The sequence below is a fragment of the Lithobates pipiens genome, unplaced genomic scaffold (assembly GCF_037356315.1).
Source record: "Lithobates pipiens isolate NorthernLeopardFrog02 unplaced genomic scaffold, aLitPip1_a1.2 Scaffold_16, whole genome shotgun sequence".
Lineage (NCBI taxonomy): Eukaryota > Metazoa > Chordata > Amphibia > Anura > Ranidae > Lithobates > Lithobates pipiens.
Genome location: NW_027507748.1, coordinates 350310548 through 350326186, shown reverse-complemented (window position 1 = coordinate 350326186; position 15639 = coordinate 350310548). Strand labels below are relative to the sequence as shown.

At 43.0% G+C, this 15639-nt stretch overlaps 1 protein-coding gene across 1 annotated transcript in view; it reads right to left on the bottom strand.

Moving 5' to 3' along the window:
- Positions 1-1018: 1018 nt before the first annotated feature.
- Positions 1019-15639, bottom strand: part of MACO1 (macoilin 1) — a 112226-nt gene continuing 97605 nt past the window's right edge. Inside the window, exons 7-11 of the mRNA XM_077481891.1 lie at positions 11309-11467; positions 11037-11219; positions 6034-6154; positions 3589-3763; positions 1019-1571 (exon numbers count right to left, since the gene is read on the bottom strand). Coding sequence (XP_077338017.1) covers positions 1369-1571; positions 3589-3763; positions 6034-6154; positions 11037-11219; positions 11309-11467 — 841 coding nt within the window. The 3' untranslated portion in view covers positions 1019-1368. The remainder of the gene's footprint in view (positions 1572-3588; positions 3764-6033; positions 6155-11036; positions 11220-11308; positions 11468-15639) is intronic.

Below are 15639 nucleotides of genomic sequence, written 5' to 3'. Positions count from 1 at the left end.
AGGGTGCAGTACACATTAAAAAAAAAGTTAAAGACAGGAGGTAGTAAAATGAAGATGCTTTCATTGGCGACCAATAAAAGAAAGGCATGCTGTTTGCCCTCTGTTTTGATTACAACTTTCAGGAATAAAAACCACAAAAATAGCAAGATGACAAGGACCTAAGTGGAAGGATTACACTTCTTAGACAGCAATCAGGCACATGCATGTAGCATTTCCATCTTGTGGCAGCAGGTTTACAAGTCATGTACTTCCCTCAGTTTTAAGGTATGGTGGGACAGATCTGGAAAGGAGTGTGGCTTTATAGGAATGTGTTAATTATTAGCGTATTTTTGAAGTGTAACAACCATTTTTTAGGATTGCAGTAGCACGAATCACCAAAGATGATTTGTTCATATCATTGTACTGCTGGTAAAACATGCCAGACCTTCTGAACGATCTAAATGTACACAAACCATCTATGATGAAGCAGTGGATCTTCAATGGTATCATGTTAAGCATAAACACCGCTACACAAAATGACATTTGGCAAGCTCTGGCCTATTGAACATATTAGGCCAGCAGCAATCTGAGGGTCAGATATGACACCTGGGTTTCTCCAGTGCTTCCACACTTCACAGCTTTGGCTACAGAATAGCACTTTCCCATATTACAGCTGTAGATTTTCTGAATGCACTTCACTGCAACACTGAGGGGTGTGTCCATGGTGCCACAATGCATAGAATGTGTTAGACTGTATGTTCTCCCATATGTTGAAATGCATAACACTTAAACGTGATTGGGATGGGTTTGCGAATGTCAGCCAAAGTACCAAGAATATAAATAGTTAAGCCATGTTTGTGCAGCAGCCCCCTTTCTCTCTTACTCCCGGTGGAAGCAGAACTTACAGAAACCAATATTTTAGAGGGTTGAGAGGGAAACCAAAAAAAAAAATACCTTAAAGGAAAATTATTAAGTATGATTGTTTAGGTTTCATTAAAGCACTTCATATTCTCCAAAAACGAGAAAATATTCCCTCAAGTATGTTTGATGTGGTTTATCAATTCCTTCGGTAACCAAAATTACTGCAAACACAGATGTATAATAAAAATATGGTAATGAATTAAAACGCATGTGAATCATGTGTAGCCACTATATGATGAACTGCAAAATTCTGTGAGGTTTATTAAAAAAAAAAAAAAACTGGAAAAAAAACACTGCGCTCATCCTATCACAACATGGTGTTATCAGCTTTGTTTTTTTCAGTTTAAGGTACAACAAATGCAGTTCTTGTAATACAATTCCATCTTTAATTGCAACAGATGCTTTTGCATGTTGACTCCAATCAGACAAAACTCATGGGGTACTGAGTGGATTGATGGCAGCTGGCATTCATTTCTTGAGTGGCTGGTAAACTGATGCATTAGGGTCCAGCCCAGATGAGCTAGTTTCCACAAACTTGGAAGAATAGTGTGGGGAAACGGGGCTTAGGGTACTTGTCCCTGCAGTGTAAGCAATGCTGGGCATTACAGCCATTACTTCTGCAATCTTCTGTTTAAGGTCTTTGATTTCTTGATCTTTCTGAAGTATTTGACCTGTGGAGGGGGAAAAAAAAAAAAATCAAAAAAAAATCAAACACTTGCACAGATGCAAAAGCAAAAAAAAAAAAAAAAAAAAAATCTTTCACAGTGCAAATCATTCCAACTGAGGGTTTACCACGAGAGTTGCCACCATTTTAATTATTTAAAAAAAAAAAAAAAAAAAAGTCTTTACATTTCAGTATGTTTATGATTTTTTACTAAGCAATTCACACTGAATAAAAGTTAGTGAGATTCAACAGGATACAGATTGCAGCAGTCACATCCATTCTATTTACATAGCATTAGCATAAATGTTTGCCAGGACTCCCAAAGCACTAATACTTAATGCTGACAGGCACTGGGCTCTTTGACCCCTTCTGCTATCAAAAGGGACTTCTAAAACAAATTCACCAGTGAGAAGCAGGAAGATTGTACATATACCCACTCCCTCCTGCTGGCACTATGAGTGCTTATGAGCATTGTGCCCCTTAGCACCAGAAACAAAGCTTTGGGGTGGAGACACCCAAAGCACCCTAAGATAATAAAGGACATAAGAACCAATATCAGCATAGCAGGGGGGCTGCTTACTTGCAGATCCCTTGCTAAGGGGATACCAGCCCACAAGTCTTGTGTTTGTTGGCTCTGGGAGAAGGTGGCTCTTTTTATATTAAAATTTGTAACATTCACTCTTACATAGGGTGGAAGTATTTTCTTTTTTTAGTTTTAAGGAAATATTGGATGCCATGGAACAGAATTTGTACTAGGTGAATCTTTGCCAAATTTTTATTAATTTGGCTTGATCTATAGGCTAAATATTCACACTATTGAAATTCTTGCCAAAATTCAATGATGTTCCCATTTATGTATACCATACAGAATGACAACTGTTTGCACATTCAGGCAAACACTTGAAAGACATGATTGCCAGTCAAAGTGACAATGTCCCACAATCGAACTTGTTTTCACAGCACGTGTCAATTTTATACTACACACACTGAGGTCATCACTAGGACCCGACCTCTTCATTCCAATGTCGTAATCAATTATTGGCCTATAGTCAAGCAGCAATTTTTTTTTTTTTTTTACACAAAAACAGCCAAAGTAGTATTGTGTTCAAACTCAAGCGGCTGTTGAGAAATATGTCAGCTGCCATTGACAGAGCTCTGAAAATTCTAGCTACCTGGCTTTAACTTCAATACTTTGAGGCCTAGACCTGTGAGAAACCATTCTGATTGAAATCAAACTCTTGAGCTGCATACTTTTTTTTCTGCTAGTGACTCCGTTTATTGGGGCACATCGATCACAATGACAGTCATACAACAAGCCTATTCAGAAGGGGTAGTCAAAGTTCTTTCAACAATGGGTCGCTGACTGGGGAGAATGGGCAGCAGACTGACATCACTTTCTTCATGTTTGTTCCAGATACAAATATGCAGAGATGGATATATAGAAATATACGAAAAACCAAAACACCAATGCTAGGTTAAAGTCAGTCTGAATATTAATACCACAGTTTGACACTTTTTCAGATCCCCTTGCGTAAGAAGCCTAAAAACCCTAAGCTTACAAAAACAGAACACACATTTAGCATAGCATGACACTAAGGCCTCACACACTGGGAGTAAAAAACAAACAAAAACAGCTTTTAAGGGCATTTTTTTCCCCCAAAAAGCAATTGAGCAGAAAAACAGCAGTTGGCACCTAAACGATAGACACGTTTAACGCTTGAGCATTCCTTCATTTCAATGACTAAAATAAATTATGGCCAATGGAATAACTGAATGTCCAAATGCTTGACATGCCTAAACGTGGTTGAAAAATGTGGCTTTAGGCACGTTTTAATCGGCTTTTCTCCTGCCAAGAGAAAAACATTCAAAGGAGCTGGGGAAACGTCCAGCGTGCATGAGGTCTAAGAATGCTGCAGGCAGTAAGCGTTTTATTTCAGAGTAAAAGTGATATATAGAGTTTTTTCATATTGTCAAAGAGAAAGTAGTCACATGAAAGAGTAAACTTGTAGTAAGGCACCAGTTACCTTGGGCAATCTCCAGCTGTCTTTTTGCATCACCTAGTGCGGAGAACAAATCGAGCTTGATTCTTGTTTCTGCACTGAGGCTGTTTTCTAAGTGCTGTGTTTTATCCTGCATGGCTGAAAGTGCAGACATTAACACTTCTGTATCTTTTTCATTTTCCTTGTACTTTCGTAGCTCCTGGAATAAACAAAATTTACCAAAATACAATTATGGGCATAGAGAAAAAAATATATATATTTTAATGACTGGGGAACACAATCCCCAAAGCTGCTGTGGCTATACTGGAAAGCAATGTCTTCGTATCAGATCCCAGAATAAAATTAGATAAATTGAAACTAGTGGACATGCAAAAGAATGAAAACATGAGGTGGCGATTTACATAAACTGGAGCACACAGAATCTGGTGCAGCTGTGCATACTAACAGTATCAGCTAAGAGGTTTTATTGTTAATGCTTAATTGAGTAAGCTGAAGTTAGAGGCCGATTTGTTTCCATGCACAGCTGCACCAGCTTTAGTAAATATCCCCCCAATGTGTCAGTCAGCAATCTGCAAGTTGGGGCTAGCTGTGCCCCCAAACTTCCAGGCTGCCACATAATAAAATCTCACATTTAACCACTTTCAGACCAGACCATTTTGCTGGCTTAAGACCAGAACACTTTTTGCGATTTGGCACTGCGTTGTTTTAACTGACAATTGCGCGGTTGTGCGACGTGGCTCCCAAACAAAATAAAAGTCTTTTTTTCCCCCCACAAATAGAGCTTTCTTTTGTTGGTATTTGATCAACCTTGTGGTTTCTATTTTTTGCGTTATAAACAAAAATAGAGCGACAATTTTGAAAAAAAAAAAAAACAAATTTTTTACTTTTTGCTATAATAAATATCCCCCAAAATATTTTTTTTAAAAATATTTTTCTTCCTTAGTTTAGGCCAATACATATTTACATATTTTAGGGGGGGCGGGGGGAAAGCGCAATATGCGATTGATTGGTTTGCGCAAAATGTATAGCGTTTACAAAATAGGGGATAGTTTTATGGCACTTTTATAAAAAAAAAATTTTTTACTAGTAATGGTGGCAATCAGCGATTTTTATTGTGACTGCGACATTATGGTGGACACATCGGACATTGACACATTTTTGGGACCAGTCATTTATAAAGCAATCAGTGCTATATAAATGCACTGATTCCTGTGTAAATGACACTGGCAGGGAAGGGGTTAAACAGGGGGTGGCAGTGTAGGAGTTAAGTGTGTCCTAGGGGCATGTTACTAACTGTGGGCGACTGGGCTGTGTGTTAGAGAACACTGATCTCTGCTTCAATCACAGGGAGCAGAGATCAGTGTCACTTGTTGCTAGGCAGAACGGGGCGATGCCATTTACATCGGCATCTCCCCGTTCAGCCTCCCCGTGAAACGATCGCGGGTATCCCTGCGGCGATAGAGTCCGCGGGACCCGCGACCGGACTCACAGGGGGCCCCGTCCGGTACGCGCACGCCGCCAGCGTGTACGCAATGGCAGGGCGGCAATTACAAATGGACGTACCTGTACACCAGTTTACCTGCCCGTGCCATTCTGCCAAAGTACATAGTCGTGCACCGGTCGAGAAGTGGTTAAATATTCTGTGATAGAACTCATTTTACTGCAGGAAGCAATAAGATCCTGGTTTTAATTTTCTAATACACAGCAGTAGCTTGAAAGCATACATCTAAGGCTCTATGGACGGTTGATTTCCAAAGTGTGGTCATTTTACGCCATCACATTTCTGTACTTTCCAAGTATGGCTTGTAATTGTGCCACAAATCATAATAAGTTTTGCATTTACTTGTGTGTGCTCTAAAAATAGACAATCATTTTGTCTATCCTAAAAACATTAGAATCCCACTCCAAAATAGCTTCAGGATAATTAAAGGGTGTGTATGTGCAGTGATTTTGTATGGTCGGGACTAAAATAAAACTTACATTTTTTTTGTTTGGTAAACATGAAATGCTGCATATTAATATTTTGCATTGTATTTTCCAGTTTATTTTTTCCACTGATGCAAAAAGTCTGTTTACAGAGTTGAGCAGCTCAAGCTGAAATTAACACACAATGAATGTATGGGAGTAGCAATTCCTGCCCCTAAAAGGCAGGGCAACACTGCCTGAAAAAAAAAAAAGTTCTACGCCTCCATTTACACCCTATGGATGGCAATGGAACTGTTCAAATTGGTACGAGTGACTTTGCAGCACCACACCATTTTGAAAAAAAGGTTCCTGCACTATTTTCGCGATTTCAGGTGCAACGTGCATAGACACCTGTGCATGAAGTCGCACGATTTCAAAGTCAGAGTCAGTGTGAATGCGGGGCTCATGCTCCCATTTATCCATCTCCAGGACTTCTGAAGTGATCTGCCATGACTACACTGGTGAGAACATACCAACCATATGCATAATTGAAAGGTGCAATACCTGAACTTTTAGTTCCAAATCCCTTATCTGGTCTTCTTTAACTTTCATGTCTATTGACAGCTTTTTACATTCACTCTCCAGATCTCTGATCCGACTTCTTAATGTTTCTGTGCATTCACCTCTGGTGAAAAAAAAAATAAAAAATAAAAAAGGTAAACAGAACAGCATTCATAAAGCAGAATCTGAGAAAACCTAGCTTATAAAAAATCCTATTTTTAGGATGTCTATTTTTGTAACAGCTTACCTGTAAAATCATTTTCTTGGAGTACATCATGGGACACAGAGCACCATAGTAATCACTATGTGGGTATATAGGCACCTTCAGGTGATGGACGCTGATATTCCAAATACAGAAAGATCACTCCCTATATAACCCCCCCTCCTCCCAGGAGTACCTCAGTTTTTGAAGCAAAAAGAGGGGGGCCTCTGTGTCCCATGATGTACTCCAAGAAAATGATTTTACAGGTAAGCCATTATAAAAAGCCTATTTTCTTTATCGTACATCATGGGACACAGAGCACCATAGTCATCACTATGTGGGACGTCCTATAGCAATGCTATTTGAGGGGAGGGAGAGAACCCATAGGGCACCCCCAGACTTGAGGACTTACACTGCAGCCAAAGGCGATATTCCTCATGCCTTCCCTCATCCACCTGATAAAACTTGGTGTAATGTATGTACTGAATACCAGGTTGTGACCTTACAGATCTGAGCCATGGAGACCTGGTGACGCACTGCCCAAGAAGCACCAACCGTCCTGGTAGAGTGTGCTTTGACTTGAAAAGGTGGAATCTTACCCCTTAAATCATACGCGACATATAACCTGCCAAAACCACTTTGCGACAGTGGATTTAGATGCTGCCTGTCCTTTCTTAGGACCTTTGGGCAGAACAAATAAGACATCAGTCTTCCGAATCTGAGCAGTCCTCTTTAAATAGACTGACCGCTCTCATCAGATCAAGACAATGTAGCGACTTTTCTTACCTGGAACATGGTTTTGGAAAAAGGCACACCACCACTCTGTCCTCATGATAATCAAGTATGGCTCTTTACAAGAAAGTAGCCAATTCCAAAACCCTCCTTGCTGAGGATATAGCAACCAATACCAACTTCCTTGTCAGAAGGACTAAGGGAATATGTTGTCAAAGGTGATCCAACTGGCAGATTAATCCACATCACCCCTTGCATAAAACCCCAGACTAAAGAATGTGTAGCAAACGGTCTTTGAAATAAGACAGATAAAGCTGAGACTTGGCCCTTAATAGTACAAGGCCAACTTCATCTCTACCCCTAATTGTAGAAAGGCAAGAATTATGCCTATGATATATCTCAGAGGGTGCCAAACTTTGGCTTCACACCAGGAAACATAAGCCCTCCAAACTATATTATATAGCTCTGGAAGCTGGCTTCCTTGCATTAATCAAGGTAGAGATAATTGACCTGGAAAGCCCACTTTCTTCAGAATGTGGGTTTCAATAGCCAAGCCGTTAAATTTTGCGTTCGTAAGGTAGGATGGAATATCGGCACCTGTGAGAGTAGGTCTGGTCATAGTAGAAAGGACCATGGATCCTCCACTGCCATCTTTACAATTTATGCATACATGTCCACCTGGACCATTGCTGGTGCTACCAGAATTACCGTCTTTCTTTCCCGCTTGATCCTGGCAAAGTAGTTGAGACAGCAACTGAACAGGGGAAAAAGCATAGATCAGTGAGAACTGATCCCATTGGGGTCACAAACACGTGTTCCGCATGTGAGTGGATCCCTTGTTCTTGACACAAAGTTGACCAACTTCATGTTAAATCTTGATGCTAGAAGATCTATGTCCGGAGTCCATCTTTGGCAAACAGCCCGAAAAATTACAGCGTGATGAGACCATCCCCCGAAAATATTTGCTGGCGACTCAGGTAGTCCGCCTGCCAATTCTCTACTCCCGATAGGCAGAAAGAAATGTTCCGTGCCCAAGTTAGAATATGGTTCACCTCTGTCTGTGCTGCAAGACTCTTGTTGCCCCCTTGGTGATTGGATATAGGCCGCGACTGTGACATTGTCAGATTGGATCCTGACAGGACAAACCTGTAACCTGAAAGTCCAGGCCCTCAGAGCCAGACACACTGCCTGAATTCTCCAGGATACTGATGGGCAAGGCACTTTTGGTTCTTGATCACTGCCCCTGGACAGTTGTCTTCTCTATTACTGCTCCCCAGCTTGAAAGGCTGGTGTCTGTCGTTACCACTTTCCAGATAATTGGTCTGAAGGATTTTCCTTTCAGCAGATTATGGGTTAGTAACCACCAACTGAGGCCTTGGGACACCCTTGGGGACAGCCGCACTGGCAAGTCCAAAGCTTGGATCGTTTTGTTCCAAGCAGAGGGGATACTGTTTGGCAACAGTCTTGAATAGAACTGGGCATAGGGGATTGCTTCGAATTAAGCCACCATCTTTCAACCTCATGCAAAGGTGAATGGAGCGATCTCCTTTGGACCTGACCATCTGCACCAGCTCTTATGGAATTGATTTTTGCCTGAGGCAAAAATCACCCTTTTTTGAGCTGCGTCTACGATTAGCGGTTTTAAGGAAGACTTCTCTAGGTTGAGAATCCAACCCAGAGCTTCCAGGTAACTGGTTGTAATGCATACACTTTGCTCCAAACAAGATACCGACTGGTCTATTAGCAATAGATTGTCTAGGTACACCAATACTGTTATGCCCTGTGCCCTTAGGGACATGCAGATACGCATCCCTGATGTCAATAGACGCCAGAAGTTCTCCTCGTAGGATAGAAACTACTGATCTGATCGACTCCATGTGAAAGGAGTGGATCTTCAGGAACGGATTTAGATTCTTTAGATCTAGAATGGGTTTGACATCTCCAATCGGTTTTGGTACAGTAAAAAGGGGTTTGAATAAAACCCCAAACCTTGCGCTTCTGTGGGGATTTGTATGATCACCCCTGAGCCAGTAATCGGTCTAATACTCGAAACAGATTGCTTTTTCCCTGGATCTTTGGGAACGTTTGATCTCAGAGACCGTGGAAATTCAAGATTTTAGTTTGTATGCTTGAGACACCGTGGAGATGACCGATCTGTCCTGAATTTCCTCTTGGCAGACTTCTGAGTATTGCAGAAGTCTTCTCCACACTCTGGTGGGGGGGGGGGGGCGCCTCTTCATAATAAGGATTTCGAATTCTGTCAGTCAGTTTAAAAGGACGTTTATACTTTCTTTTGACTGGCAAGAGTACTCTTTCCACTAGAAATAGTTTGAATGTATTTGTCCAAATATTCCCCAAATAGTCGATCCCCACGAAAAGGGAAACTAGTCAGAAGCCTTTAAATAATTGGTTTCTGCAGAAGTGAGGCCGATTTTGCACTTTCCAGCTTTAGTAAATAAACCCCATTGCGTACTTAAAAGTGGGGTATGCCTATAACCGGTTTGCCTTTCTTCCTGATCGCCTGAAGGCAACACCCCATCCTCTACCCACTTGATAAGGGGTCTGAGGTGGGGGGAGGGTGATCTAACATGCTTCCTATCCCCTTGGATGTAGGATTTGATTAAAGTCACTAATCTTCCTTCTAGGCTCTGCAGGGCGGAGGAAAATGCATCTTCATTCACGTATACAGGGGCTAAAACGTGAGAAGCAGCTGCACCAATTGGTCCCAGTGACTCACCCTGGCCTACCATATCTGGTATCCAAGAGGACGACAGTGTGGAGGCACAACTAGAGTTCCGAACGCCTGGGGGTGGAATTTCTGGTACCTTTGTAGTGTTTTTTTGGGGAGCCATAGTGCTGAGCACAAATAAACAGAGGCACCAAGTAAATGCACACTTACTGTGCAAATAGTCTAGCAAAAGAATGCTAATAAAGTTCAGTTTTAGTGTAAATGTTCTTTCCTGTACTGGAAATGCCTGCAATCAATCTTACATGCCCCCATCACTCCTGTGTCCTTTGTGCCGACTCCAGCTGTGAGCGTCTGTCGCCAGCGATGTATGCTCCTCAGACTTACATCCCGCATACCGCGCCGTGCCTTAAGCCACACCCCCTCAATTACACACGTCACCCCCACTGTATAACTAGAACTAGTCCACGCACGGCATTCGATAAGCTCCTTGAACGAGAGGGAAGGGAGGGCTGGGAGGCAGGAAGTTTGAAAAACTCAACTTAGGAAAGCTGTCGCACCCCCGAGGAGGGGATACAAGATACTGTTGTAACTCCCTTCCCCCAGGGGGGAAATGTTCTGCATGAGGAATCCCCCCTGGCTGAGACCACACACACACGTGCTGTTTAGCTGGGACTTCTGCGCTGACTGAGAAGCAATATACTAAGTTATGCATTTACTGCCTCTAGTGGAGACTTTAGGCATGACATTTTACTTATGGAAGAAAAAAAGCATAGGTGGACTTTACAGTTCCTAGGCTTCTTCCCTTACCTTTTCCTCACTGCAGGATACTGCTGTAACAGACCGACCGATCCAAACTTCACCCATCATGGCAGGCTGTGTTAGCAAACCTTCAAGGACCGGGTCCCTATTATAGGGGTTCCACTCCCATGAACATGTATTAGCACCCTACCAGGAAAAAAACTTTAGGTAATGTAGCATGACCAAAAAGTCCTGGGTCCCGGGGTCCAGCCCTACAAAGAGGTGTTAGAGGCAAAACCTCCTTCTGCGAGACCCAGGTACCATCCATCTTGGCCTCAGTGGCAGTTTGGATGGATCTGGTCTATGGAGGCTTTTTAAATCCAGCTTTGGAGCTCTTCAGAGCACATCTTCATTCGTGACCAACACCTTAGACACTGGCAAAAAACCTGAGGTACTCCTGGAAGGAGGAGGGGTTATATAGGGAGTGAACTTCCTGTATTGGTTATACCAGTGTCAGTCACCTGAAGGTGCCTATATACCCACATAGTGATTACTATGGTGCGCTGTGTCCCATGATGTACGATAAATAAAACCTACCACATGTTAACTTTATTCTAATTTTTACACATGGCAATACAAAACTACCTGTTTGCTGCAGCAAAGGCAACTGCTCTCGCTGCTGTGGCTTCTTCTAATTTCTTTCTTTTCTTCTCCTCCATTAGCTGCTTCTCTACAAACGCTCGAGCTTCCTGCTCTGCCTTTAGCTTCTTCTCTAGCTGACTGATCGTCTGCTTGTCTTTCTGTTTCATCTGAACTGCACTATGCAATCTGGTGAGAGGGGAAAAAAAAAAAAAAAACAACATTATTCAGTGATGGGAAACTTACGTTTCAATGTTTCTTAGTGAAAGAAGACTTACTTATTTTGTAGCAGCTCATTCTCCTGTCTGAGCTGCCCTATTTCATTTCGAATTCCCCGCTCTGTGCTTGTGAGTACACTGATCTGACTGCGCAGATCCTGTTCAATCTGCCTGCTGCCCTGCAAATCTGCTTTTAACTTCTTTACATCTTGTTCCAGCCTGCAAAAAAAAAAAAAACATTCAAGTTGTTTAATAATTAAAAAAGCAGAAATGGTGGATGAAAAGAAGGATATAAATGTATGTATATATAGTGTGAAGAATAGTGCAATGTTTCATAGGTGAATGATCAGTCTTGTATGCTACAAAATGTTGCATTATCCCAACTAAAATTAGATCACATTTGCTTAGAATGCCATGAAAAAAAAAAAATAGTAAATCTCAGGCCAAATTTTAAAATAAATGAATACAATCAAATGTAAATTCATAAGCCTAAAGTGTATGTGGGGTTCCTCTTAAAAAGCATATTAGACCTGAAGGGCCTGGTATGAAAGAAGGGGAACCCCATGCCATTTTTATTGTTTAGGAGTCCCCCTTAAATATTCATATCAGAGCCTCATCTAGGATAAAATGTATGGTATAAGATTAAAATCCCCTGGCTGCTTTGTTTACAAACAGAACAAAGTGGCTGCTGATCACCAGAAGTACATTTACTGCTGGTGCATGGAAGTCACATATACTGTGACATACCCTTACGGTGCGGTGTACTTGATAAACACAACTGACAGATCTGGCTAGATTTCTCCCTGCCATCAGTTACCATTCAGAATTGAAAGCAAGGAGAGACCCAGCCAGATCTCTAGGTAAAAGCAGCACATACACACTTGCATACACTTGATGGGCACACAGTTAACCCCTTGACTGCTCTCCTGATCACTGTCACTCAGTCAATGACATTAGTACAGTATTCACTATTACTGTTGCTAGCAACATCAGTGTCCAGCAGCGTGCCTCCTAACCAGTGTCAGATTGCACACCACCCGCTCAGTGAACGCACGCGGTTTGCCAAAAAAAAAAACCTTTCTTCATGAAAGAAAAAGAAATAAAAAAAAAAAAAAAAAAAGAAAGAAAGAAAAAATAAAAAAGCAGCTGGCTGGCATTAATCCAGACAAAAATCGCCAATCTGGGGGCCCAGGAAGTGATCAGACACCCCTTTCTCTTACCGGAGGGTCTGAACTGGCTTAGACGGAGAGCAGAGTGGAGCTTCTGCTGTTTCCAGCGTCAGAATGGTGAGTGCTCAATACAGCCTCCAGTGGTGACACAGACATGACAACACAACACATGGGAGAGTTTCCTGAGAAAATCTCTCCTACATTATCCTCACAGCAGTGTTTTATCAGATGAAAACCCAATGTTCGCCCCTTCACAGTAGGGTCCCAGACCTTGAAGGGAAACCTTCAGGAGCCGGGGAACACTGAGGTTGACCCACAATCCTGGACCTGCAAGAAGACCCTGCTAGTAAACTTATTGGCCTTACTGGCCTTACTACCAAAAAGTAATGGATCCCAGGACCCAGCTCTCAAAGCATTCGCAAGCAAAACCTTGCGTCTTCGGATTACAAGGCCCGGGTACCATTTAGTCCATTACGGAGACATCAGAATGGATCCAGTCAGGGTGGCTGGCTCTCAAGGATTACTGCCCATGGAGCCCAGTACAACACATCCTTACACATGCCCAACACCTTAGACACTGGCGAAAAAACGAAAGACTCCCAGCAATGGGAGGGGTTATATGGGGGAAGTACATGCCTTAAGGGGCATGCCAGTGTCCAGCACCTGATACGCCGATATAACCCACATAGTTATTACTATGGCTCTGTGTCCCCTGATGTAAGAAAAATCTGTTTGGCGGACAAGAAAAACTCTTATATCCTGGTGAAACCAGTTCGCAGACCCACTTGTCGGAAAGTAAGGATGTCTACCAAGCTGCAAACTCCCAAAGGCGACCCACCACCAGAGAATCGGGTGGGGGAAAACCTTCATGCAACAGATTTGTTCGCAGGCTTGTTTGGCTTGAGAAACCATGGACGCTTTTGTCCCTCAACGGGCACCTTGTCGGACTGGGAACGCTTACCTGTCGACCTGGGCAGACGAAAAATCCGCTTCTGAGGGGAAAAGGAGGGCCCTTGCCTATGGCGTGGCTCCTTACCTTTCCTGGACTGTGGGAGCAACGTACTCTTAAACCCCAGTAACTTTCTTAATAATGTCATCCAGTGAGGCTCCAAACAGCCTCTCTCCCTGGAAGGGCAAATCTGCCAGTGCTTTCTTAGATGGATGGTCCACGTACCAGCATTTTAGCCAAATTAGGCGTCGTAGAACCACAGCCGATACCGAGGCTGTTGCAGAACTACACGTCCCATGAGGCATTGTAAAACGCGACATACACAGACATGACTAGGCATGGTGGGAATTGTAGTTGCTGAACAACTGGGGGGCTGTAGTTTGAAGACATATCCAAGGCACAGACAGACATACTTAAGGCCCTGCACCAACTGGTCCGCCAGCTCCACGCAGACCAGGGAAGCCTGTTGCTTTTCCAATTCACGGTGCAACAATTTAGCCCATTCAGGGCCACCAGGGCTGTGGCCAACACTGGCCGCAATGCTGACCCCACCAACGTAAACATGGACTGGGCAACCTGCCTCGGCCCTTCTGTTGGCAGGGTCCTTTAAAGCAGGGGTCCCTTCCACCGGAATCGTGGTTACCTTATTTAACCTGGATATCTGGGGGGTGGGTCAACAATCAGATGTTAATTTCTTCAGGAAACTCTCCTCAAAAGGGGTAAAGCACCGCCATGCGTTTCGGGACTGAAAAGGCCCGCTGCAGGCTTCCACACTTCGTGTAAATAACCTTATCAAAGTTAGGTAAGAAAACACCTTAGCTGTGATGGCCGGCTTGTGCCCACCCTCCTAGCTACCACAGACTGAGGGGCACCCCGCAGGACTCACCAGTCCTGCGGGGTGAAAACACATGAATAAAACTCTATTACCCATATGTAGAGTTAAGGAGTGATCTCTTCCTAGTGGAGCGCAGTGGAGGAGTGAACTGTCTGTCTGTCCCAGCTCATATACCCCAGGCCCTGGGCGGATCCCTGCCAGCGTCATGCATGATGTCTTTTGCAGCTGTGAGAAGATGAGGGAACACTCACAGCTGAGGATAATCCATACCTCAGTGGGTGCCCATCCATCTTAGCTGCAGCATCAGGTGGAAAAACAGAACAAAAAAAAAAAAAACACAAAAACAAACAATAGACTCCCACCTTGCAGTGTCTGTTGACACCACTCGAGGGGCCCATTTATGCATGGCGCCGATGCGCTGAGATCGAACCCCACCACCCCTTGTGATCCACAATGGGAGGTAGGGAGGGAGCTGAGCACATCGCAACCCCGGAAAAATGACTGCAACATACCCAGCAAAAACAGCCCATATGTTCAATTGATTGATGGATAAATTCCAGGAAAAACAAAACTGGAAAAAATATAAAAAAAAGTTCTCAATAACTGATGGAAACACATATATAAATAGTTTCAAGTGTTTTTTTTTTTTTTGTTTGTTCTGTTTTTCCACCTGATGCTGCAGCTAAGATGGATGGGCACCCACTGAGGTATGGATTATCCTCAGCTGTGAGTGTTCCCTCATCTTCTCACAGCTGCAAAAGACATCATGCATGACGCTGGCAGGGATCCGCCCAGGGCCTGGGGTATATGAGCTGGGACAGACAGACAGTTCACTCCTCCACTGCGCTCCACTAGGAAGAGATCACTCCTTAACTCTACATATGGGTAATAGAGTTTTATTCATGTGTTTTTTTTTTTTTTGTTTCGTTTTTCTTCTCTCCTTTTTGCACATACATTGTTTCATTCAGAGCACTGCACACATTTTTTTTACACATTTGAATTGGATGATTTTGTATTTCCCCATCATCCATTCCCACTTATTCAACACACATTTAGTCTTCTCCTATTTCCCTAATCATTTGTGTATATCTCATTCACACACACTTTTCAGTAATTGGCTATATTCATTCAACACGTTCAATCCAACACTCAGTGTCCTGCTTTTTTTTTTTTTTTTTGGTGACCCATCACACTTTTCTTTTTTCTTTTTCGCAGATTTGGGTAACACACATTTAGTACCTAGTGGACCTGTGTTGAGGATGTCTGTTTCGGTTCCCCCTGGCCTGCCCCCTGACATTGTTGGGGGATGGTCTGAACCCTGCCTCAACCCCGGATGAGACGGTTATATCTCAGCCCCAAGAGTTCCCATTGCTGGAAGTTCTGCCCAATTCTTGGGCTATTTTGTAAGTCACTTTATCAATTAAGTGGACCAATTTGA